The 27,145-nt window shown below is 41.4% G+C and overlaps 1 protein-coding gene across 2 annotated transcripts; it reads left to right on the top strand.

Annotated features, from left to right (window-relative positions):
- Positions 1–212: 212 nt before the first annotated feature.
- On the top strand, positions 213–27,145 carry bcl2b (BCL2 apoptosis regulator b). 2 transcript variants are annotated; one of them, XR_009674030.1, is made up of 3 exons: positions 213–1,303; positions 23,820–26,678; positions 26,714–27,145. XR_009674030.1 is itself a non-coding variant. In XM_061044742.1 (2 exons), the coding sequence occupies exons 1-2, from the start codon at positions 752–754 to the stop codon at positions 23,955–23,957; spliced, it is 690 nt and encodes a 229-aa protein (XP_060900725.1). In that variant the 5' UTR covers positions 213–751; the 3' UTR covers positions 23,958–27,145. The 2 variants fall into 2 exon arrangements, 1 of the variants encoding a protein (XP_060900725.1); XM_061044742.1 differs by having other exon boundaries at positions 23,820–27,145.

Here is a 27,145-nt window from a genome sequence, read left to right as displayed (position 1 = left end):
AATCAGCTGGAATCCCATTAGAGGTTTCCCTGCACGTGTCTGGTCAAGCAATGTTCAAGTGTTCAGTATTTTTAGTCGTTAAAATGATACTTTTAAACATGCGGCCATGAGATTAGGGTTTTTAATGATTTTTTTTTGTGCAGTTCTCTGTGTGCACTTGGGAGTCTCCGAGCGCAGCCAAAGGAATTACTTTGCGTGAATGACGTCACGTACCGCACCAGCAGTGCGGCCCACTGGCGGCGGTGGAGGATATGAAGAGCAATCGTGGAAGAGGACTCAGTCCGACCTTGTCTGGCTCACAGTCCCGCGCCTGGTTGAGCGTAAAACGCTGCTAAAACAGTCTGCAGCGTTTTGAAGCCCCTTCCGGCGTGTAAGGGCCTACAACTTCAGCCTTCATTCAAGTTTTTTTTTTTGGGTTCGCAGTACATCCACGTCAGGGATAGAGCAACACTACTCCAACCTCTTCCGCATATTGGATCAATGCAAAGAGAAGGTCGCCAGTGTCCCTTAAAGGATTCGGGAAATGAAGATTGCCGCTGACACAGAAACAAAATTCTCGGACTTTTCCAACCTTTTTATCTAGTATTGTCTTCATCTCGCGAAGCATTTGTGTGGGATTACTTTTTCGATTGGACTAAAAATCGAGTTTTTGGATCCGCCTGTGCTGTGCATTGAACAGCGCACACATTCGATCATAATGCATGATATTTAGGATAATCTCTCACTGTACAGAGGACCAAGTAAAGCCGGAATGGCGAACGAGTGTAATCGCAACATTGTGGAAAAGTACATCTGTCATAAACTCTCCAAGCGGGGCTACGAGTGGGGATTTGAGGATGAGCAGGATGAAGATGCCGCTAATAACGGGTCATTAGTTGCCCCTCCGCCGACTTTGGTTCGCCGGTGCCGCGAAGCGAGCTCCGGGCCCGACCGTGAGAGCATCCCCCACCTCTGCAAGCGGCCCCCCCAGTCCGACCCAGCCTACGCGGATATCCACAGAGTCCTGCGCGAGGCTGGGGATGAACTTGAAAGACTTTACCAGCCGGACTTCACGGAGATGTCACGGCAGCTGTATCTCACCTCTACCACGGCGCAGAGGAGGTTCGCCGAGGTGATAGACGAACTGTTTCGGGACGGGGTGAACTGGGGCCGGATTATCGCCTTTTTCGAGTTCGGGGGCACCGTGTGCGTGGAGTGCATGTCCAAACAGGAGATGACATCGCAGGTGGACAACATCGCGGAGTGGATGACAGAGTATTTGAATGGACCTCTGAACAGCTGGATACAAGATAACGGTGGATGGGTAGGTGTGATTCAGTCTGCTTGAGCGCTTTGCAGCTGTGTGCCACGGGGCAGAAGTCCTCCATTGCTCTCATTGAGGAGGTTTAATCTGCACGTTCAGCTGGAGAGCAAATGTGTAGAAATCGACCTAAGGTGCATTCTGCGATGATATAACATAATCTAAAATCGAAAGCACGGCAGGTTTTGAACGTTTCTATATTTCTCTAGATGTCCCCTTTACGCACGACAGAGCAAACTGTCGAGATGGACGGCCTCAAATTTAAGACGATCCCATTGGATGTTTGTCATGGCTGTTAAAGTATACCGACCAATCAGAAAGCGTGCTCTGTCACACCTCCCGACGCTATAAATAAGCACCGCCCCTATCTAACTGGACTGGAGAGTCAGTGGTTGCTGACATGAAGTGGAGGGGACAGTCTGATGTAAATCCGGGGGGGAAATTAAGCTGACAACAACAGTATTTAAAGCTTCACACTAAATGAAACTTTAACAAGGTTATCATTTACCACGCTTTATCCTCAGGTGCTGCTGTAATGTGATTGATTGGGTCATTGTTGCAGCATGATGGAGGAAGCCAGACACATGTCAGCAAACACAAAACTATTGAGTTAATTTGTTTAGGCCTCTGGGCATAGATGGACAGGTATCAGGGCCATTTCTGCACATTAATTGGACAGGTAACCTTCAGGTATTAATGTAGAATGGCATTGACACTGCCTTTACACGCACCACACATGTATGACTTCAAATATAATTTCAGAAGAGTTGAATCTGGGAAAAAAAAGTGTACAATACCATTTACATATTTGCAACAACTATACTTTTCCGCAGCCTCCTTTTCTTACACCCTAACCCAAACCAATTAGCCTATACGGTAATTAGCAGGGCGTAAGAGCATAATATTTGTATTGCCAGGTAATCTCAGCCAGAAGCTATCAGAATTGAGGTATAGGGGGTATCATCAATGATTCATATTGAACATTTCATCTCAAAGGGAAGGACCATTTAACATTCCCCTTGAGTCTGCCATGCCCCTGGAGGTGGCAGGTTGTGCCACATATCAAAGGCAAGCAACAGAGGGAGGGCCCTCCAGGAACACAGAGGGCTAATCTGCAGCCACTGTGTTTAACACGCAGCCCCCAATGCATCAAGGTTGGGGCTCTTTTGTCTGCTTTTTGAGATGTGTTCCTTGAAGCTGGCACATTCTGGGCTGCAGAGATGCCTGCTTGAGGTCTCTGGAGCCAGTGCCAGTAGTCTGTACAATAATGTAGGTCATCATAGACTGTGTTTTCTAGCTGGGCGGAGATGACTGTATCTCTGCTCCTGTACACCAACCAAAGAGAGAGAAGAGTATTTTTAATCCAGAGGATTATTCTGGATTATTTGAAAGCGTATGTTTCCATTTTTGGGTCATTTTGAAAGGATTTCTGCCTTCAGCACTTAAGGAAATATCAACATATTTTAGACTCTAATTTAATTAAATACAGCATATATAAGGTCTGGCTTTTCTGACTTTTTTTCAGGAATGTTTTCCACTTCAGCATTAACAGAATGGAGTCTAACTGACACCTAAAAAAAAATAAAAAAAAATTGAATAACATTAAGGTGGGGAATTTCCTGAGTTGTGTGTGTGTTTTAGCTATTATCTGACATTCAGTAACTGACGCTGCAGACACAAAGCTTTGCCTGTGCTGTTGGAGGGAGGGGGGGTAAACCAGTTTCTCCTTTTTTTGACCTCTTGGCAAGTAATTGAAATGCCAGGAAGGTTGTTACCCCATAATTTGCAGCTACCGTTGAAGATAAAGATAATCCTGTACACTGTTGAGTAAGGACTTTTTCATTGAACAGTTGTGCAAACAGCAACTGATTTCACAAATTTGTGAATTTTGTTCAAACATCTGAATTTTGTATCCACATCCCAAGTCTTTGGGATTTCTTTCCAGACATTTACCAACACTGGTCTCTGGGATGTAGCCAGGATTGATACTGAGGTCATGAGTTTTCGAATACAAGTTTCAAGTTTTTTGGAACAAAATTCCATCCAAATATGGTTGAACAAATATTGATTAACAGGCTTTTTTTGCAGTCAAATACAGATATATTGGGCTTTAAAAAAATGAAATTTGCTGGTTGAATACCTACAAATACAAATACCTGAATCGTATAATGGAGAACCCCCAGTTAATGCAAATTCCCAGAAAAATCAGAGGATGTGATTTATCTGTCCTCATCTATAAGGCACAGCCAAGACAATGGCTGCTATGTTTGGATATAACTGGAAACCAAATCAGTTTTAGTGTGAATGCTTGGAGAGGATTGGGGTTGTACAGTGTACATCCTGTTTGGGGTTTAGCATTTTGAGACAATGTTTGAGGTCATTAATATGTTATCTAATTAATCCAACATCTGGAATCTGGATGAAACCCATATTTGGTTTTGTGAGGTGTGCAAGAGCTTTAACTACTCTAAAAACAAAGGTGGAGGCTTATCAACCTATCACTGACACTTTGACTTGAGAGTGGTGTGGAAACAGCTTTCCATAAGCCACCCTCTGTTTCCTGTTGTTTTTCCAGACAATTTCAGCCCAAAATAGGAGTACCCACTGATTGCTGTTGAGTCTAGGCATCACCTGTGTGTCACGTACTTTTAAACAAGCTATCTGGCCTGTAGAAATAACAAAGCAGTAACTGTTTTCGCGAAAACACAGCTGAGGAAGAAATAGATTCCATTGTGCACTGATTACTTCCCACAAGCCTGATGTAAAACATTGTACTTTTCATTGTCCTGGATACTCACTTTTCTTCATCTGCATAAATTCATCCTTTCCGTTTAGGCTGCAGCTTCACCCACATGTGGTGTTGCACCTGTGTTTATTTACAGGCCTGTGCACTAGAAACCAAGTGATTGAACAAAGTGGCAGACGACGGCTGACGTGTGAAATTACATGCTTGACCTCAGACATTTGACTGGACGAGGGGGCGGGGGGCATGTAGTGAAATGCCAAAATGTGCTTAGAGAGGAAAACAGCAGTTTTGCATCTTTGGAAAAGCTTAAGATTTTGTGTTGAGAAAGCTCGTGAAATATTTCAACAAATAACGGATGGATTCAAGATAACTTTGTACAGACATTGACGATCCCCGTTCTTGGTGCTGTTTTTTAAGTATCCCCTTAATCTACCAGTAGATCCACCATGATTGACTCCCCAGGTAAAGTCCGCTCAGCACCATTGGTTTGGTGATTTCATTACTTTTTTCTAATCAGGACCAGCATCATTTTCAAGTTGCCAATACTTAAGTTAATGACCAAACAAATGCAACACTAATGATACACTATTGCAATTTTTCCTGCTAATTTGCAGATGGTAACACGCTTACCTGTTTCATTAAGACAGCAAATATGGTAAACATACCTGCTGGACATCAGCATGTTAGCATTGCATACTTTAGCATTTAGCTCTGTACAGCCTCACATGCAGCAAAGCTGAACTCCCATCAATCAGCATGTTAGCATGCTTACATTAAGATTAAGATTGACTTTTATTGATCCCTGCAAGGGAAAATTTCAGTTTTTACACTCTGTAGTCATGCAACACACACATAGGCTGAAGTATATACACACATGCACACAAACAGGATCCTATGGACATGCACTAATGGAGAGATGTCAGAGTGACGGAGCTGCCCACAGTGGGCATTAGTATCTAGCCCTAAACAGCCTTACAGTGCAGAACTGCTTAATATCAGCATGTTGGTATGCCTATATTAGCATTCAGCTCTACATTTCCTTACAGCTCCACTGTCAGATCTGCTTAAAATCATAGGTTAGTATGCTTACAATATTAGCTTACTTTTAGCTCTGCACAGCCTTAGCAGCAAGCATTTGCTCTAGATGTTTCATCTTTTATGTAGCTAATAGACAAGAGAAAGTAGATGAATCACATTTAAAGAAAACAACCAGAGCTATAGTCCCTCAAGCGGTCGGCCCGAGGGGTTCAAGTCTGACTTGCGGCTCTTTCCTGGTGTGTCATTCCCCCTATCATCCACTCTACCCCCTATCAAAAGAGAAGCAAAATCCCCAAAAATACATTAAAAACAAAACCTATTGAACTCGGATCATATGTCTTAGGAATGCTGCTTACCGGGTGTCCTATTTCTCTTTTGCCACAGGTGTATGGGTGGTGGGTGTGGGGGTTGTTTAAGGACAATGTAACTTGGCATGGGTTGGGTCCGTCCTGCGGGGAATCCCCTGAGCACAATCTGCTAGTCGACGGGTGGGACCTGTATACCTTCATGTTGCTACGGTATTGCCAAGCATCTGGCTGCGCCCCTCTCCTCCCTTGTTGAGGTTGAGTGGATGTGGGACAGCGAGGAAGTCATTAATCTCCATATAGGTGACATGTCGGTAGAGTAGAGGAGGGGGAAAAAAAATAAAAATAAACTCCCCCAACAAAGGAGGCACATGAAGCCATTCAAAGGGAAGAAATCCCGATGAGATATCACTTACATCCAATTTGTGTCTCCTACATGCAAATTCGGTCTGTTGAACACAAGTCAGCGCTAAGTGTGCCAACGTTCAGGAATGGTTCATGGCTATTTTTTCCTCAGCTTGGAACTGTTCTCCGAACAAAAATGAGTCTGTGTTGACAGTGAAAGGAATGCCATGTACATGGACACATGCTTTTACGGTGTAATGAGCTCTGTAAAATCATTATTGATTTATCCCCTTCTGAGCCATAAATCTTCTCTTTGCTGCTCTGCGTGCTGTCACAGTTGTTTCTTTTTTTTTTTTCAACTGTTGATTTGTTGTTGTTAATCAGTCTCGCCTTACAAAATTAGAGTGCAGAATGAACTCTGCTTTGTTTCCAGCAATCAAGGAAATAAATAATTTCACATGCAAATAGCATTTAGGGCTTTCCCCTCCCTTCCACCATTTCAAACGGGGGAACATAATTTCCTGCTGGAGAAGAGAAAACTGTCTGACATCTTGATAACAATGTTATCTCTTGATATGGACTCCTTCGCTCTGTAGTGTAGACTGTAGACTGTACAACACAAAGGAGCCCAGTGTGGCTAGAAGCAGCCAAGATTTCCCCCTGTACTGTACCCCCTTTTGCTGTGCAGGCCTCAGTCGCTCACCATCTGCCACTGTGTTTACACCCATCAGCCCAGCAACTGTAATCTAAGAAACATTTCCTATAGACGCAGGCAGCTCAGGGAAGTTACTCCCTCAATCGGCCCAACATGAATGCTTTCTTTCAAGAACAGGCCTTGAGACATCTTGAGCCTGTCTCTGCTTTGTGGGTCTACAAGATGCTTAAAGTACAACAGACCTTTGTTCCAAATATTCTGTTCTGTTAGTGGAAGAAAGAGAAGATTGAATCACTCTTTGTAGTTCAGGTAGGGAGTATAAAGAGACTTCTATAAGGCCAGTTGCTCGAATCACTGGTATCTGAATCACTGCCAAAAGAAAAGTACATGGTGACCTTGAAAAAATGAAATAGTTTGTCTTATAATGCCTGAAAATCTGCATGCTTTGCTGGCTTTTAAGTGACAGATTGACATTTTCAGTGTGGATTCAGTTACAACTGCTACAACATTTTTCATTGACTGGATTCAACAAAGAAATATTGTAGATTTTACATATATCTTTGACCCTTTTCACCGAAGCTAACCATTTTTTCCTCATTAAAACAGCAAGCTTTCAAATTTCAGCCTAAAGCCTTTCACATAACACCACAACAAACATCGGGTTTGGTAGTACTGGATCCAACGCAATTAATAATTTACCCTTTCATTCAAAACTTGAGCTGCACTTCTTTTTTCTGACACTAAAATCAAGTCGATTCTTATCCTGTAGACATGCTGTCAGTGTTAATTATAGAAAAGGCTGGTATCAGGAAGACACTCCCTTTTTTCAAAAGCTCAATTCAACCAAACAAAGGATCTTCTCTTTATGTTTACACCATCTTTACCATTCCACACATGCCAAGCATTTCATGAACACGCAAGACATGTGCACAGATTGTGTAGAAACTGAACCACATGATGAACAGACAAATACAGAGCTGTAACAGTTTCATTCTGGTGCTTTGTAAAGTGTTGTGTCTGTGTCCATGACTTCTCTTCTCCCAAAAGACACTCCACCCTGTCCTGTATGTGTATTTCTGGTCCTCCTCAGGAGAGCTGGAGGAATGTCTGCTGGGGAACAGCAACTGTAAATAAATAATGGAGACAACCTGGGTGTTTCTTCCATGCCTGGCCTGAGAAGGGTGTGTGTGTGTGTGTGTGTGTGTGTGTGTGTGTGTGTGTGTGTCAATTTGTTTTCAGACGATCATGTCAGCTGATCGTGCTTCATTCAAGAAACACTGTAGGCTGTTTGCGTTCTGACGTGTGTGTGTGGTTTATGTCTGTTTACTTTGTAAAAACTCCTCGTGTAGGCCTCTTGGGCCATGTGAGGCAACAGACTGGTGGTTGTGAATTAAGCCTCATGATTTTGTTTCTATTTGTTCAAATCGGTAACCACCTCAACCTGCTGTTTTTGTTGTTGTTTTTTTCATGAGGGACACGTGCCTGTGCAGTTTAAAAGCACCACTATCTCAGTCAGAACACACACTGGTGAATAATATATGGAGCGGATAAACTTGGACACTAAATGGATGTCCCTCAAGTAGAACCTCATATGCTCTCTTACTTACCTCCTCTTTCCCCCCCCCCCCCCCCCCGTCTTTCGCTCATCCTCTTTCTCCTCCGAAGACATACCCACTTACATCTATCCACGTGCCCAATCCCCTTCAAAAAAACGACACACTAATACCCTGAGACCTGGCTTTCAGTGTCAGGTAACACTCCTGATTCCTGAAAAATGCAGAGACATGTGAGAGGGCCTCTAAATATAGAAGTGTTGCCATCGCTGCTCCTGTGTGGTCCTCTAATTGTCATGTCACTCATAAATATCCCTCCTGTCCTGTTTGCTTCTGTGCTATCATTGAGTTCTAATTTCAAACCCAGACGAAAAAAAGTCCTAATGAACCACTTGAGACGGCGTATAAAACAGTTTTTTTTACCTTTCCTGTCATGGTGGGAGCGAGATAATGAGGAGTCTACTGAGGCGCTAGTTGACTTTGCCACTGGGCACACCCTTGTAAGCTGCACGGAATATCAATATAGGGCAAGGTTAAACGGTTCCTCTCATTGTCTCGCTTCTGTAGATATTTTTGGGACAAGCCCCCCCAAAAGGGTTGTAATAGAGATTTGATATTCTCAATTAATTTCTAGAGCAACAAAAGCCACTGCTGTTTCAAATGCATGCGGGAGTGTCTCTGAAATGACTTTCATGTTCACAAAGAGAGAGTCTGTTGAATACATAGCATAACCTCAGAAGTTGTTAAAGGGTACCAAATCACACCAATTATTTTGTTCTCACTCCACGGTAGACAGTTCTTTTTTTTTCACAGGGAAATATTTCCACCAACGTTTAGTCTGAAGAATAACTTTCACACAGAGATTTGTCAAATTTACAGAGAACCGGCAACATTATTTGTGTGAATAAAATGAATTCGGTTTCAAATAAATCACTTATTCAGACGGTTATATATTTTCATTTGGCTCTGTTGTGTTGAAGTTGTTGCGGAAGGCGAAGCAGCAACAAAATATTTTTCATTTCCGTGGCCACTTTCACAGAGATAAAACTAGATGGATATGCAACGTCGACATATGATGATTGCTGATTGCCTATCAGCCACTTAACACGTAGCCGATACTCAACTTTAGTACAAAATAGAAACAATGTGGACTCATCTTTCTGTCTACCTGACACATTTAAGTGTTACATTACCTACAAACACCTTTTGCGCTGTTTTGGTCTCCACCAATCGTGAGGTAAACGTTGTGTATTTAGCTGCTAAATGCTACTATATTTCAATCAGTTAGCAACTTAACTGTCTGTTGTTTAGCGCTAATCAGTATTCGATTAACATTCGATTTCAAATACTTTCATTGTTCTTTCATAGGAGTCGTGGGAGAGAACCAGAACAAGACAAAAAAGTTGCAGACCATGAAGCCAAAACATTGACCTGAAAGACACTTATCACTTACACTATATCATATAGAAGGGAGAAAAACTAAGGAGTCAATTGCTAGTATAATATAGACTGTTGCAGCGTTCCAACCAACCAATTAAAAGGAAACTGTCTGCATTGCAAAATGCCTTTTATGATTTGCACGAGTTGACCCTTTATAGTTTATAGAGTTCATATGCACACACAAACGGGCAAACACAGAAGCGGATGTACTGGTGCAAATCAGTTATTTGCTGTCCACAAAATGGTTGTGTACACACTCACAGGAGAAATATGCATACACACTTATAGTGTGGCACATCAGCCTGTGCACACAGAAGCGGATGTGGTGGTGTGAATCAATAATGCTGTGTTGTCACAGGGTGACATGTGAGCCATGGCAGGGAGCAGATGGCCCTAGGGTTCCTGGCTTCCTGTTAGTGTGTTAGTGCCATTCAACCTCAACACAGACAACACACACACACACAGACACACACACACACACACACAACTACCATCTCTGCTGGGATTTCCTGGTGCAACTAGCCACAGCATTGGCCATTAACAAACAGCATGTCATTATTGGCATTTCTCTGAAATGCTGAGTACATGCCCTCCCAACAAATGACAACAGCCAGATAATGGCAAATAGATTTCTCATCCCCGTCCATGGAGGTCTGGGGTAAATAATTCTCTGGCCCCCCTCCCAAATATATTTATTTTTTTGGCCAGCAGCGCAAATAGGGCTCTTGAAATCTGATCTGTTCCAGTGGACACTGAGTGAGGTCAGCCGTTGCCCAGATATCACTTTGACTACGTTGTATTGATCGAGCGTTCCCGACGAGACTGTGTCGGTATCTCTGAGAAAAGGCTCAATTAACCCAGTGAACCGGTGGCTGTAAACATCAGGTTGTGCATGAAGGTGATTTATTGAAATTCATGCAGCAGGAGGAAAGCGGCTCTGTTGAAAGACCTTGGCAAGATGTCTTAGCACTTTTATGCTGACGGCGGCGTGTATGTGTGTTACACTGGGAGCTCTCAAACGCCGGTGAAGCTCACCCAGCACCACCCTGCCGGCAGTCACCTTTGATGGCGACTGATTGGGTTTGAAGTGCAGAGACAACGATAGGACCCCAGTTTTTGTAGTCACAAGCTCTGCCGAGGGTACGTTGCTGCAGCTGCATTGTGTTTCAGGGCAGTGATCAGCGCTTCATGTTAACTCTTCACCAAGGTGAACTCTTGACACCTGCCCAAATCTACAACCAAATTCTGTCTGGGAGTGTGGCTGTATAAATATGTAACCCCTGCTGCTTTCAGAGGATTACGACTATATGCTACTTCTGACAGGGAGAGTCTGCCGGCAGGGTGTACGCAATTTTAACATGGTGTTATGATACATCAATTTCACTGGGTTGACTCTGAAGGTGTGCTGCTTTTAATTGGTTGTAGGGCTGTCATTACAACTTCAAATAATGACAGATTCTTCAAAGAAAACATGGAGGATTGAAAACAGACCCCTGACATTGATTCCTTTTCTTCCTATAGGTGTTTTATTTCACATTTTTGGTGTTTTTGACATTACAGTTATTCTTGTTTCCCATGTATGTTCTCTGGGTGTAATCGTATTAGAGCACAATTCTAATGATGCCTGGAATCAGTTATGTCAGGCGCCAATTTTTATTTTTAGAGGAGTGTTAACTGTGACATGTCTAGACGAGTCTCATGTGGGCAAATTTAACCACCAGACGTTCAATTAACTCTGCAAATTGACCTATAAAGTGCTTCATTTATCTTTTGCATTTAGCGGGTCTTAGTGGAGAAGAAGCTGTAAAAGAGAGAGCTCAATAAATATGCATTTTCTCTCTTTTAATCTACATATATTTGACCTTTGATTATCATAGTGCCGAATTATCAGCTGGCTTTGCAAACTCATTTTCTGATACCACCAACTCCATCACGACAAGCTCTCAGACCTCCTTGACCGCCAATGTTTCTCAATTTGAATTAATGTGAGTCCAAATTCCTGCACTCCACGCAGGACATTGCATGGCATGGGTTAAAAAAATATTCTTGGATGAAATAACTGGACTTCACAAGGTGTCTTTGATCAGGAGGTGAGGCTAACTTGGTTTAGGAGGAGGAGGAGATTGAAGGCCAAGCAAGTGGAGACGACTTAAAAAGCGAGAAAGAGGCAGTCCGGTCCTCCGAACTGCCACATGGGCTGCAGCAAGGTCGAGACTAGTGCAGTAATTGCCGGAAAACAAGAAAATGGATGGTTGGCAAAGTGTGATCAGGCCACCGGGGTTGAAAGACCAAAGCAAAACGGAGCAAGTAGAGCAACTGGTTTTGATTTAATTGGAGTTCATGCTGTTAGAGTTTAGAGGCAGAGGAGTAGGAGTAGATTAGCTCACTGTAGAGATTTATAGAGCAAAGTTGGATTAAGTTGCCCGTTAAAGTCATCTGACTCAACCATCATCTGATTCTCAGCTGATCCATCTGCTGACTTAAATAGTGGAGGCATTTGCTCGTGAAACCTCCACATGGACACAGCACAAAATAAAGAGGCATTTTTTGAAAAACATTTCCAGCTTCATGTATAATGTACACTACAGTATAAATGCACTTTCCTCATTCGATTCAGGTCTCTACTTTAAGCTCCTGTGAGGAGTTTTTAACTGGTTATGAAATATATTGTAATCAATACTGATATCATGACCTATAAAAGCAAAAAAAAACCCATCAGCTCTAAGAGGATTTTTATGTTGTATTGTTTAATGCCTGTAGAGGCTGGCACGGGGTAGGTGTCAGACCGGACAATTTACATCATGCTGTAGAAAAGGCTTCTTTTTTTTTTTTTTTTTTTTTTTTTTTTACATTTTACTAATAAAATACTCACTATGAATTGTAAAATTTGAATGTTAAACAAACCAGAATGATATTTGTGCCAGAAAACACATGTGCATGTTCAGGATAAGCTCAACAAAGATGAAGAACAATTTAGTCCACAAGGGGCTCCAACGTCGAAATGAAGCGAAAGTTCCTCACAGGAGCTTTAAGGTTTTTATTTTATTTTTAGACTCACTGTACAGCAGAGTCAAGGCCACTCTGCCACTGAATACCAATAAAGACATTTTCTGGGAAAATTCCACAGAACAAAAAGGAAACAAAAAAAAATCCCTCCTCTATTAAGAAACTGCCGTGCCTTATTAGCTTTCAGCACATTTTCACACAAGACCTTCAGCGTCACAACAGGCAGACTTATTATCATTCATCAGGTAGCCTGTGCTTGTTTCCTTTCCTTGCTCTCTCTGCATACAGACAGGGAAGGTCACACAGCTTCAAGTGAGCCAACCTGCTCCACATAGTTCAAATAATCGGGTCCTTTTAGAAGCCCAACATGGCTCTCCTCAAGGTGTGAGTCACACTGAACTTGGACCGAAGAATAAATGATGGACCAGGAACACAAGCTGCTATTTAAGTCACTTCTAGGCTTTAATTTTGTCAATCTATCTCTTAAAAGGAAATAAATGTAGTTATTATATTATATAACGAAGTCTGTGGAGTAGCCGTGTTCCTTGGTTATCTCAAGAATCATTCTTCCTCATAACTGGCCTCTCTCAAGCTCACACAGTGCAGTTGTTTGTCTCCGCACATCAATGCATTCCTCTCATTCCTCTCCCCCCTGGATGAAAATCAGCTGGTTGCCTGAGAGAGGTCATTGAACTTTTCCCCAGTGTTCCCAGCCTGAGAAGGGAGACAGAGAGAGGGGGAGGACAGAGCACGAGGACGTCTGAGTTCATTCTTGAGATTGCTTTTAATACAGCTGACAAGTGAACACAGCGTAGGCTGTGGATTTATGATTCTTAGCCAGAAGTTAAATTGTGTAAGAATAATTATTGCTTCCCTTCCCCCCCTTCATTAAATGACCTCATCTTCCCAGCAGGATGGAGAAGTTTGGTCACACATTTCACAATTTTAGCCTTACTTTCCTTTCCGCATTTGTCTTCCAACATGATGCAGTCTGTTCTAAAAGTTTTTGAGAATTTGAGAAGGCTAGAGGGGAAATGTCCTTTCAGGGTTATTGTCAATGACTCATAGACAAAGAGTCCATTGGCACTGCTTCTTTTAAAAGTATAATCACAGTTTCACCAGAAGGCTGTTCAACATGAGTCTGGTTCTGTTAAAAGGCAGTTTTTTCTTGCCACTCTAACCATGCTCAATGTTACTTAGTGCTTTTCTCATTATGGATTAATGTTGGGTCTTTATATATTATATACCAAAGAGTTTAGTCTGGATCTGCTCTCTTTGTTAAGTGTCTTGACATAACATTTGTTATGAATTGGCGCTATATACAAATAAAGATTGATTGATTGATGATATGTGACTTTTAGAGTAGATGTCCAGTAAATGCCACACTTTAGCAGGAGTCTCTCAAGTCAAAGCAAAGCTGTAGTGAAACGTATACAATCTGAAGGAAACTCAATCCCGCCCTGTTTGAACACAGAGCTGAAAACAACAAGCCCAGAGGGCGGTTGAATAAAAAAATATAAAAAGCATTGTACAACAATAAATATCGCTTGGCTATATTAAATGTCTGCTTTATTAATGTTTATGATGTTGCATATTACACCCTTTAATTGCAAAAAGATGATAACCACTGGTTTAAACTGTTAATGATGTTTATGCTATACAAACATGCAGATATGCCAGATTGTAGCCATATGCTAATTTCCATCTATAGTCCCTCGACAGGTTGGTGGTACACACATATACAATATAACATATATCAACAAAGACAAGTTAATACCAATACAACAAATATTGACAAAACAACAACATACAGTAAACTGTACATTAGTCGACAGAGACACTTTTATACGTATATGTGCAAATGTATACTTAGCGTTCAAAAGGGATGAGTAATGAAAAAAATCCCCCTGGCTATTATTTACCAATAAAAAAATACTGAAATAGTTTTTGTACCAGGATGTTAACATGCTTATTTCAGCTGTAAAAAAAAAAAAAAAAAAATGTTAATGTTTCCTGGTTTTTGGGAGACATCCTCAATCTGACACCAAAGGAACTGCAGCATTGGCTTCATTTTCATCACTGTAAGTTGTCACTAGGTCGGGTTCTCTAAAGACAAAATATTTTGTTTTAGCTCTGTAACATACTGCTCGCTGTGACACTTGGACAGGGACACTGTAAGTACAGTAAAGGCTGTTTTTGATTTGTTGGAATCCAACCAGGTGGAAATACGCATTTAAAAAAGCATCAGTTTTCTAGTTGATAGTCTAATTTGATTTTGTTGGTCATAGAGAGGCATTAGTATCAAATCGAGTGTGTTCCATAAAAACACCTCAGAGTATGATTCAGTACAGTGCTACTGTACATGTACTAGTTATTTCCATCTTTTGCAGTTCACTTGACTTTTCATTGTGCCTCCTCTTCTCCCCACTTCAATGGTGTTCCTCAGGGAGCTGCACCACAAACAGACTATTGTTTTCTCTGACATTATCGGACATCTGAGCTCCTCGATTGGCTCTGCCCTGCTCACAGAGTGCCCTGTCCCAGACTGTGGCCTCTCTCATTTACATGGGCAACAAGGAGAACACTGCTGAACCTGAAACCTGGCCCCCTTGTGCTGCAATCAAGTCAACTGCTCCAATATCTTGTTGCCAAAACTGGCAAGCTTTCATTCAGCCGCTGACTTTACAAGACGTCTTATGTATGAAAGAGGAGACGTCTTGCTTTGATGTTCTAATACTTTCTGCTTGGCTGACACGTTAAATTCTCCATTAGATGATATTACACTTGATTTGTTTGGCACTGCCAACATTGCAGCAGTTTCATCAAAGGAAAACACAACATTCCTGCTTTTCTGATCATAAAAGTTGCCCTTTTGTTACAGTGTGCTTCTTCTCAGACTTGCAGCTAGGATTTAGGAGTCAGTTAATGGTTCAAAACAAACAGAAATCTCTTAGTTACAGTGTCTAACCAACTGTGGCTCTCTGCTGCTGCTCCCCCCGCCCTTTCTACACGGTATTAGCATGACTACATGTTTGGCTTGCCTCTAGATTTTCCCTAGTTACCCGCACAGAATCTGTGATTTAACCATACTTGGCTCTGTCACAGAGAAGCCATAGTCTCAAATCCAGACGCTGATGTCATCCACCCAGCATCTGGCACAGGAAGTGACTTAACACTGACTGAACTATCGAGCTCTTTTACCACTACTTACCCAATCACTGCTGAATGAAAAAGAAGCTCTTTGAACATCAGCATTGTGTCATTCTGTTACATGAGGGCTCGAAACAAAACACATTGACGCAATGATATAGCTGAATGCTTCATTTCAAGAAAAACGAAAACAAAATGACTTCATTTTAAGTTGAGAACAATCAGACTGCACATGAAGTAAGCTGCAGATGGTGTTCCCAAACATCCCATTCATTACAACACATACTGTAGCTGTGTCTGGCTCATATCAGGAGGTCTATTTTCAGCTCTACTGCATTCGAGTCTGTGGTTGTGTGGTCTCAAGGTCTGCAGGGGTCAGTGGATAAGACTTTTAAGGTTTGAGGCAGTGTGCCGCCCCTGTCACAGGAAATGAGCCTCTCCCATGGGCTCTGTTTGTCACAGGAGAAGCAACAGGCCACTTGGGAATCTGCCGATTCCCACGGTCTCTATCAGAAGTCTCTATCTGGACAAAGCAGTTTGGCCCATGAAGATCCCACGCTCCCTTGTTTTTCAAAATATCCAATTCTTGAACTAGATCCTGTACCAGCAAATCCAGAGCAGATTTGAAGCTGTTTAGAGCTGTTTGAAATGTGAGCGTTTTCTGTTAAATCATTAACCCAAACTGCAGAGTGAATGTGGAACATGGCCTTGCCTTCATGTCTCGCTGAGTGCTTCAATTTGGTTTAAATGCCAAAACCAGTTCTTTCAGCCTCTTCGAACACATGCATGCCCATCCCTGTTTGCAGTATTTGGACAGAACAACATCAGGTAGTGAGTTTCACGTGATAATCTCAGAAAAAGTTTTTTTTTTGTTTGTTCTTCACACGCTTTTATGGATTTCTGAGGCCACAAACACGTCAATGGAACAGTCAATGTAATGTGCAAGGTTTGCTGGGAGGAAACACAGAGCCGTTAGACGTCCACGTGCTGGACATCCTGTCTTTACTGGAAAGCCACTCAAGCCAGGTTTAATGCACTCCAAACACACCGGCCCTCCACAAGTGTCCATGATGACTCAGCTGCCCTTTTTTTCCTTTCTCTACCTCTGCTCTCGCACGTCATCTGTGGCCTTTTAAAACAGGGACAAGCGTCAAAGAAGAGAATAGGGTTGTTTTATTAGATTGTGTAGCCGTAAACCAGGAGCAAAGATTTAACCTGGTTATATTTATAGCTGCACAACAGTCTTGCCGCTTCTGTCCTGTTTTACTATTGTCACCACCTCCTCCACTGCGGGGCCAGCAGGGCTCTGCGCAGACATCCTTAGACGAGGTAGACACCCTTTTTTTCAGCTGCATTGTGGCGATTCGAAGAAGCCATTGTGCCACTTTTGGGCAACTGTGAAGGATTTTGGATTAATCGTCCAAACTATAATAGAATTCAAGGTCAAAATCAGAGCACTGGATTGTGTGAAAGAATAAAGGGAAGATATTGACTGAGATTTATTGTAAGAGAAAAGGATTGTCTCTCTGTGGCTTTCTCTTTGCTTTGATGTATCTTAGCTCTGCATGCAGAAGTGAGAGATTGTAAGTGATACACTCTGAGCTGCAGTAAGGTGTGTAGACTGAAGAGGGAAAGTGAAAGGAGAGCAAACACAGTGCATCCATACACTCTGAGGCTGCAAGGTCACCCAGTGATTCATTTCATGTTGGATCAAAGCTAGTCAATACAAATCAATGGGCTCAACAATTATAAAAGGCCTGCATGGATCAAATAACTGTTCAGTCAAGGTTAAATAAATAGAATAGAAATGTTTGCTGTTTGAAAAAGAAAAAATGATTGTATTCTCAGAAAGACTGCACAAATTGGATGGTTTAACTCCAGTGGTCCTCCTCCTCCTCCTGCCTCCTTGATCTGATAAAAAACAAGTGAAGCGTTATTCATTTCTAAAGAAACCAAAGTCTCCTGTGTAAAGTTACAGTCCTCATTTATCTGCTTCTTCAGACAATGAGAAATGGAGACAATAAAAATACGCCAAGTGTCATGAGGAGTGTGGGTGATTTACTGGCGATCACGTTTCTTGTTCCAGTAGAGCAGGCTGACTCCCACGGGAGAGCGCGCTGTTTTGTAAACACACAAATGCTGCTGCCGCTGACGCAAATTTGAATATTCATGAGCCTTTAGGGTAGCATCCACCACCGTCAAAGCTCTTTCTCGCTTTACAATCCAGTCCAATGAATGTACATTTACAAGTATGAAACCAGAGTCTTCAATGAAAACTAAAGGGGAGGCATATTTAAAAGGTTTCTTCCTTCTTGTGATTCAAGTCAGAACCAGTTACCACATTGTCTGGCAATCCAAGAGGGTGTGATTTTAATGAGTGAATTTATAGGGCTATGTCAAAAGCCTGTTTTTTTTAAAGACATCTAACGTCAATGTAGTTTTTACTTAAGCTACTTGTAGACTAAACTGTAAAGTTTTGCTTTTGTTTGAAGGTGTTATATCACTGCTGTGAGCTTTTCAGTGTTGCTCTTTCTGCAAAATTCAAGAAAATGAATCAGCACTGCGCTCAATAATTATATTCAATATTTAATACTCTAGCTATTTACCTGATTGACTTATCGTTTAATCTACAAAATGCCAAGGAATAAAAAATACAAAATACTTGTTACATGTTTCCAGACCCCCCAGTTAGCATCATCATTTAACTGTTTTATCCAAACTGTGCAAAGATGCTCCATTTAAATATAAAAATTGTCAACTGATTTTTGTCCTGTTTAAAAAATATCTTCAAGTTATAGTTTAAAATTTATGGAAGTAGATAATTCGTATGACAGACTTGGCTGTCTGTAAGTGAGCTAAATAGTAGCATTTGGCTAGCAGCTAAGTAGCTAATTTAGCACTATAAGACTGAAAGCAAAGCAGCTAGCTTGGCTATCTAAATGTTACAAAACTACCAGCCAGCACCTTGAAGGCTCGCGCTTATTTTTTTGTTTGTTTGATATAAAACACAAAGCGGACATTTAGCCATCTTTGGGACACCTGACAATTTATACAGGGACCAGTAGCGTTTCAGAGTCACTGACTGTCTGGTTAACTTAAAAGCTCAAAATAGCATGTTTATAAGGGACATTCAGAAAGCTACATTAGACAGAGCCAAGCTAGCTCTGTCCCTCTGTGTCAAGTCTTTGTGTCAAGTCTCTGTGCTAAGCTATGGCTATTGTAGTGATTTCAATCTTCCCATCTATTATATATATTAAGTATTGAACCAGTAGCAATATAGTAACTGTAGGCTATAATTGTATGTTGGTAGAGTTATTGATGGCCTTAAATGGCCTGGGGATTTGAGTTCTTCTTGGGTGTTTTTTCCAGATTTGATCAGGTTTTTGTCAATTAGCTCTGAGGTTGTTGTTTCAACAGATTGCATTTTTGTCCCATGTCCTGAAGGGCTCGGTGTCCTCAGCTCCGAGCTGTTGGGCAGTGCTGACACACAGGGATTCACTAGATAATGAGAAAGCCTGCAAACTCCTCCGTCATCTCATTTTTGCTGGGCAGGTCGATGGATGACACTCCAGAGACTTGATCGAGCCTGACCTTGCTTCCAGACAGGAGCTTAACTGTCCTCTCTCGAGTCACACCTATTGTGTCTGGAGAGGGTTTTTTTTTTTCACCTGCACTTGCATTAAAAGCAGATCGATTGCAAACGACATTAATGCCTTCTTCACATTTTTTTCTTGCTTGTATTACTCCCCCTCGGCTCCGGAAATGAGAGTTTTGTTTGACTTTAATTAGCTGCCTAGAAGTCTGCAAGATGCTCATTAGGAAATCAAAAGTGCGGCGGCAGCAGCAGCAGAGTATGCAATATTATCAGTGCGTTACTATGTTAATGTTTAGGAAATAAACAGAGCGTGGGGAGAGGCTCGGTTCAGAGGTGAATATAGATGGGGAGCCACAAAAGGCACTTTAATTACAAGTTGAACTTTAACCCACATCCCTTTCTCTCAGTCTCAGTCTGCCCACAATTACCCACAGAAAATCCCAAAACAGAGATGACGGTCTAATCATCTCTCTGTTTTTGGCAAAAGCGGAGCTTAGGGTTTTAACTTAACTAGCCAAGCGCAGAAGATGACTCATTATCTTCCACACAAGCGGAGGTTTCATTCCCAATTGTGTGGGGATACCCAAAGGATCTGGCAAATGATTGGTATTTCCTGTTGCCCATAAGATAGTGTAAGGCCATCGGGAAGACAACACAAAAAAATCTCATTGTGTCCATGGGAAAGACACTGAGCAAAAAACCCAAAGGTTTAAATCATGTGAAAAACAAAGCAGGGGTTGAGGACAGTCACTCTCCTGCTGGTGGGAAAAGCAAATCATGTGTGAAGCTTCCAGCCCGGGTAACCATGACACTCGGGCCGAAAGTTGCCACCCCATGGCTGTGTGCTGGATCCTCTCAAGTCCTCACTGTTCAGTCTTTACTCTGTATGTGTGTTTCTCTGAGGGATTCATTGTGTGCACTAAAAACGAAGGAAAGGGAGTGTGTAAACCCGGCTAGGCAATATCCCATTGGAGTCTCAGCTTCTGTAGGGCTGCTGTGACCTTTAAAAAGCCATTGATCCAAAGAATGAATACTGTAGGGAACTGCAGCCTGGACTTTATTTCCCAGAAGCACACCTGCTGTCAATGGCAGGTGGTTTGCTTCGGGCAATGATATGAGTTTTTGAGGATTATAGAGTCTTTTGTTGATGTGATGAACTGTCCTTTCCTCCCTTCTGTGTCCTCCTTTGCCAGCTGCTTATTATTATTTTCCTTTTTCATAATAAAAGTCAATACAGAAGGGGGAAGAGGTAGAAAGAGGACAGGGAAGAAAAGACAGCACGTACGGTTTGTTTTTCTCAACTCTCACATGGTTGGTGCAGCGCTGCTTGCTAACGTGTGGGTGTAAAAGTTCCCTGAGCTGAAGTGGAGCATGCCTCAGTCCCATGATATCCACCTGACACCCTCCCTCCCTCCTCTGTCTCCACTTCCCGGCTCTCCCCTGGGTCACTCTGGAGTTATTACCATCCATGCCCTTATGGGATTCTTTTAAACATCCATCACCGCTCTTACAACCCTCTTACTGTAATTGGCCCGCTTTTGTTTCAGACTTAAATAGATGATAATCTATGCCGACTGTCTGGGACATATTGAGGACACGCATCATGAGTTTGCCATTTTTAATATCCTTGCTAGCGGTCAGTCACATGTGCTTGCTGTTGTACACAGTGACTGGTTTGAGTTGTCTCAGCAAACTGTTATTTTCCTGGTGTAGGTGGAAAAAAAAAAAAGATGGAGGACATGTTTTTGCCAGCAAACACATTCCTCTCAGCTGGAGGTCTGACTGAGAAGCTTGTTCTCTAATTAATACCTGTGTCCTGGAGAGGATAAGGGTGTATAACCTACCTGGAAGACGGGGCTTGTTCAAAATTCTTAAAATAGGATCATAATAAGCTTAAATAATACATTTTTGAACAGATGAACAGATGATAGTGTCTGATGACACATCTAATCACAGAAAACAATGGAAAATGAAAAATTGTGGGTCAATGTTTTCCCTTGTCCTGTAAAATGGACTAGCTTGCAGCAGATTGATGGTCCCCCAAATTTGGTTCACATTGAGGGTTTCAATGGGTGAACCATTAAAAGAATCCACTTACTACCACTACTACGAGGTTAAAACTTGTGTTTTTAATGGAAATATCGTAAAAAAAAAAAACGTTTTCATGAATGCCGTGAAATTTAGTCCAGACACTCAAACACCCTTAGTTTGAATTATAAAGACATTTGTAATAATTAAAACATGATATTCCCATCATTCTCAGCTGTATTTTGTGTATAGTGCTAATTAACAGATGAAACATAACATTACACTATGGTGGTGCATGTTAGCCAGCGTACGTTAGCATTTAGCCTAGCGTACAGTTCGATAGCTGCTATGGCTGTGGACTTGTTTTAGCCATGGCTAATTAAAAACTCAGCTGCAACAAAGGAAATACCATGTGGTTGAAGATATTGCCAGCTGATTTAAGAGCTCACCAGAGGGCCTAAACTGGTGGTAAGAAACTGCTGATCCTTCCTCCTCTGTGTCATGGGCTAACCCCCAGCCTCAGGAATGTAACAGGACGGAAAAGGAGGAGAGGGAAACAGGAAATACTTTTGTCTCCTGCAGCACTTCAGAATGGATGTCTCGTTTTTTTAGTCCTCTGAGGACTTCGTTTGATAAAAGGAAGCTGTATATTAAAATGTGACACTTCTGGAAAGGAGTTTAATGACCCAGTTTTTTCTTCTTCTAGCTCAAGGTCGATTTAAACTTGGGGTCGATTTATTACACTGAGTTAAATCAAAACAGATTAAAATAGAATGACTGTAGATTATTTTGGGAACTGACATGGTAATTTTGTAATAAATTCAAGTGAACAATTTACCATTGTTTACAGATAGGTCATGTTAAAGCTCAAAAGTAGATCTTAACAATGCTGCTACTAATGTGGTTAGCTGAAAGAATTGATATTCAAAAGGAAACCATTGATACATCCACGATTAAAACTCTCTCAAATACACTCTATCTTCTGTTCTAGTTTGGTTCCAGATAATCTAATTGTGTGTATTTGTGTGTGGAAGCTCAGCGCCATGACTTCCTGTCCAGCTGTTCCTGCTGTCACTGCTCATGAGCAGATGTCTGTATTTCCTCGTCACAGACCCTCAGCCGTGTTATTTGCTCAACAGTATCTTACATACACGGTCAATTTGTAACAGACCCCTTTTAAAACTCCTACTAGCAGCAGAAAGTAGAGACCCCTCTGAGTCACATTAATATATTTATGCCTGAGTGCTTCAAGGCTCGTCCAAATGCTAAAAAAAAAACACCCAAATCTGTTGACATGCAGTTGTGAAGGAGCTCCATTTTTGGGTGATTCCCCTGTTTGTTTCTTGTGTTTTTTTGGCTCTCTGCATGGAGGTTAATCTGAGGTTGTGCGTAGGAAGGTGTGAGAGCTGATGAACATTAACAGGTCTGCTTGTAGAGAGTGTAACAACACTCCATTTCCACTCACATTTAGTGGAAGCTAAGGGATTTCAAATTTAAAGTGTCAGTTCACACAAATAAAAAAAAACATGTTTCCTCACTAACCCAAAGAGGTGTTCAGCCACGCCGGTAGTTTTCATTTTATTTGCTCAGATTTTGAGATCTAAGCCCTGGAGAATTTGATTGACACCCTGATAGAAAGGAGGACATGCTATTTTGTTTTTTTTTGTTCTTAATGGCATACCAATGAAATGACTTGTGTCTGGGATTTAAGGGGAAATAACTAGAACATTAAATTCAAAGGTTTGTTTTTTAAGTGTATAATCGCCTGAATAAAAGCACAGTTTAGTTTACGTTACCTTAGATATTCTTTGCTGCTCCATCATGTTGCTATGGTAGCCCTCAAAGGAAAACTCTAACAGGGTCTAGAGTCTGCCTTTCTTGTTTTTTTATCTGTGACATTTCACGCCACTGTAAATACACTTGAAAGGCAGGATGAGGTGGAGTGATTGTCGGCAGATTAAAATCTGCGACCTCACTGCTAGATGCCAATAACGTCTACACACTTCAAATTATTCAGAAGAAATAGTTCCAGTTTTCTGTGGATTTTCGCAAAAAGAGTTTGCAGGTTAGTGTTGGGTGGAAAAAAAATATTTGTATCAAATTTATTTATTTGATGACCAATCTTGGAACCAATTGGCTTGTGTCTTATGTCTGTTTAAATATATTAATCAAAGATAAATTGACAGATGACTGCCAGGATGCTGCATTTAAGCAGATTGCATTCCACCTCTTTCTTACCCCCCGCATACAGCCAAAGCCTGAAGACACAATCATATTTGTAGAATAGATAAGATGACTACAAATGTAATACCATGTACCTCCAAAGTTACATTTTTTTAAGTGAAAAACTACTTTTTCATCCCCTCACTTAACTAGTCATTTGAATGTTATGTTATATAATTCTTTATTTTCTGTTATTTTAATCTGATTCCATCAAACCCTGAACACTCGAGTTCTATATCTGGCCCTTTAAAAAAAAAAAGGAAAAAAGATTGACATCTTAAGTAGGGACAATCCCAGCCAAATCCTCTTTGTTGTGTTCCTGTAGACTCCCACCCTTCAGATAACAAAGTGAGGCAGGAATGCAAACAAAGGTAAACACATATTCTTTGACAGCTCAATAAAGTGTCTGTCTCTTTCTTCCTGTCTCTCTCCCAGGATGCCTTTGTGGAGCTGTACGACAGACAGAGAGACTCGGCCTTCTGCTCCTCCTGGCCCTCCATTAAGACAGTCTTCGGCCTGGCAGCACTCGGGGCGGCTAGCCTCACCATTGGAGCATACCTTACACAGAAATGAACAAACCTTTTGTTTCTACCAGCAAGACTTGATTCCTCCTCCTCCTCCTCCTTCTCTGGCCCCCTGTTTCTCCTTTTTAAGATGCCCCTGACCCCTCAGAGACAACCTTCAGACGCTTCCGAAATCTGGCTCTCTTCAAAGCCTCTCTCTCAGAAAATCCCCCTCTTTATCGCCCCTCCACGTCAAAACAGACATAAATCAAAAACAACTGGAGCAGGCAGATGCATGGCCCGAACTGCGGAAAGGACGTCCTGAAAAAGAGGCAGCCTAGATATAATCGCACTGAGCTGAGAAAGACTAAGAAGAAGGGAGGATTACTTTTTGTTCTGCCTGCTTCTATACTAGTTTTAGCATGAATGTTGAGTGTTAGCTTAGACTTTGCATGTATCAGAGCTCATGCGGGACCTCTATTTTGGAGGCCTTGATAATCGGTAGAATTAGGGACAATGACAGCCTGGCCCCTGCTTGTTAAGGTGAGGAACCCAGTTTGAACCATCCCCCCGCAGCCGTCCTTCAAAGGACTTCCTCCACAGAACAGCTGCTCAGAATGTATAATAGAAATAGCTCGCTACAACCAGCAAGTTGTGTGTCTACTGCTGCAGACATCTCCAGTGAACTCTGAACACACTGCACCAATATATGCACCCTGACGGACTTCAATAAGTAGAGGAAGAGCAAGTGGAAGACTGAGGTTTTGCAGAACGCTCCTTGACTTTTATTTTGCCTTTGTTTTTTAACTTTTGCAGAAAAACCCCCTATTGTGAGGTTGTCAGTACTGGGAGAGAGAGAGAGAGAGAGAGAGAGAGAGGAACAATTTCCCAGGAGTGATAGAGACGAAGACGACTCGCTGTGAAAAAAAAAAAGACAAGTTATTGCAAAAGAATGTTGTGCACAGCACAAAGAAGAAAGGTAGAATTAGAATAAAGGGTGCATCTGCATCCTAAGGAGGATTTAGATTCCTGCAACAGATCTAAAGTTTGCATTCCTTGAGATGAAGCAACTAGAACGACAAAAATCTCCCTTTAAAAGCAACATTATGTTTCACATATTAGCACCAAGCAACTCTAAAAACTGTTTCTATTTTCTACCTTTTGTCGCAGCTTTATAAAATCTTAACTTGGTCCATTCATAGTCAGATTGTTTGGGCTCACTGAGGGTTGTTAAAATGTTTCCCCCAGGCCTCACGGCGACTCTGTAATGCTAGAATCCACTCTGACAAGGACGCGTGTTGACGTGGACTGAGAAGACCTTGCCTGTCCACAGATGACTGAGAGGAATACCACGACAGCAGGGTTTCATTTTTAGGACTAAAGCCAGAGTGTCCCACGTGCTGGAACCTGAGATGTCCCTCCTCTCAGTTCTGCAGATGCATCTGGTCATTGAATTGCTCCTGTCAGCCTGTTTCATCGATGTTTGTCTTGTGTTACAGTCAGATAGAAATTTTGGTAAAGCTCACAGGCTCCAAGATATTATGTTGTACTTAGCAAGTTGGAAAAGTGGTTTCCTTTCTGTCTATCATTAAAAATCTTCAACTTCTCTGTTGCATGTATGAAAGATATTGTCCTCACATAGATGTCCACTATGTGTAAACATATTTATAACAGATAGGCTAGAAGATAACAAATAACAGTGAAAACATTGCATTTTCTATTTATTGAGAGGTACCAGATAACAGATTTTTTTCTTTGATAAAAAAAAAAAATCAATTTTCCTCACTTTTTTCCCTCTTCTCTACGGAATCACACTGTAACTACATTTTCTTCCTGGCTGCTATAATAACAAGAAAAATGTTTAAAAAGTGAATTCATGTGTCGTATTTATATTGGCTTAAGGCTGCTATACTGTCGATTTTTAACTTTTACTTACAGCTTAAACTGCCACAGATTTACAGTATAGTTCTAGAGAGCTGGAAACCAAAGTTAACTTGTATTAATCTTTACTTTAAAAAGAAAAAAAGGAAAAAGTAGCTTTACAAGAATTCATGTCGCTTCACCTCACTGAGTCTATTCAGTGAAGGTTTTTCTAGTGTTATTGTATTATATCAGCTTAACTTCTGTCAACGTCGTGCTCCAATGATAACTCAGTGCTTATCTGTAAAATGTCAACCTGCCAGACTTAAACCTTTTCTCAGTTATCACCATAAACCAACCTATTGTCATGGAAACAGCCCACAGGGTGTGCTGTTCTTCGTGCAGATGCTCTAAGCGGACCTGCATCCACACATTGTATTTTCTCAGTTTTCCTTATGTAACAAGTTATTCTGCTTGTTTGCTTGAGATTTGAGACCCAATTATCTCGTATCCCTAGAGTTGCAAAAGCACAAAACAAATATAGTAATAAACTTAACTTTCATCACTGGGGTACTGGTGGCCTAGCGGTTAGGCAATAGCCCTCCAAGCGGACGGCCTGGGTTTAAGTCTGACCTGTGGCTCCTTCTCCAGCATGTCAATCCCCACTTTCTCTCCTGATATTCTACTCTGTCCACTGTCCTATCTCAAAAAAAGTCAAAAGGCCCCAAAATAAACCTTGAAAAACGTTCCTTTTTATTGTGGTCAATTGGCAGCATGGCATGTCCTGGTCTGTCCTATCACAGTGATCAGCCTAGTTGTGCCACCTAGATCACCTGAAATGTTTCCTGTCTTCAAAAAAAAAATAGGCTTTGTTATCATGCGACAAGAGTATAAATTAATCAGCTAAAACGGGGAAACTGGCTTTGTTATCGTGTGATAAGAGTATAAATTAATCAGCTAAAATAGGAAAACTAAAAAAAAACAATTAGTCAAGATCTCAAGTGATAAAATTAACTTATCACAGGAAAACAAGCCGTGTTATTTTGCGATAACAAGAAAAATCAATCAAGATTATGAGAAAACAACTGGAAACTACTCTTGAGCAGGAAAAAATAAAGAACTTCAAATGTAGGGATGCATGTCTGTCAATGACTTCATTATCTTAGTGATGTGTGTTTGACAAGGAAGGATTGGCAGGAACAATCTAACAGCAATATACTGTAATTTTATATTCTCTGTGCATATGAATGTAGACACTATGGTTGCTGTACTATTTTATGTCCATTACCACAATCCTGTAGCACTTAAAAAAGTGAATTGTGTTTCTGTTGTTTACTGCTATATCCACAATAAGCTAGCGGGATCATATTGTTCCTAATAAACCAGATTTCTCAAGCA

The sequence above is a fragment of the Labrus mixtus genome, chromosome 8 (assembly GCF_963584025.1).
Source record: "Labrus mixtus chromosome 8, fLabMix1.1, whole genome shotgun sequence".
Classification (NCBI taxonomy): Eukaryota; Metazoa; Chordata; class Actinopteri; order Labriformes; family Labridae; genus Labrus; species Labrus mixtus.
The sequence above is the reverse complement of the archived record's forward strand: the minus strand, read 5'-3'. Positions and strand labels throughout refer to the sequence as shown.

What these genes read in the sequence shown, in the direction of transcription:
- bcl2b (XM_061044742.1), top strand. Translation starts at nt 752, where the DNA reads ATGGCGAACGAGTGTAATCGCAACATTGTGGAAAAGTACATCTGTCAT. An exon ending in TACAAGATAACGGTGGATGG is followed by an intron (nt 1,304 to 23,819) that starts GTAGGTGTGATT and finishes TCTCTCTCCCAG; the next exon opens with GATGCCTTTGTGGAGCTGTA.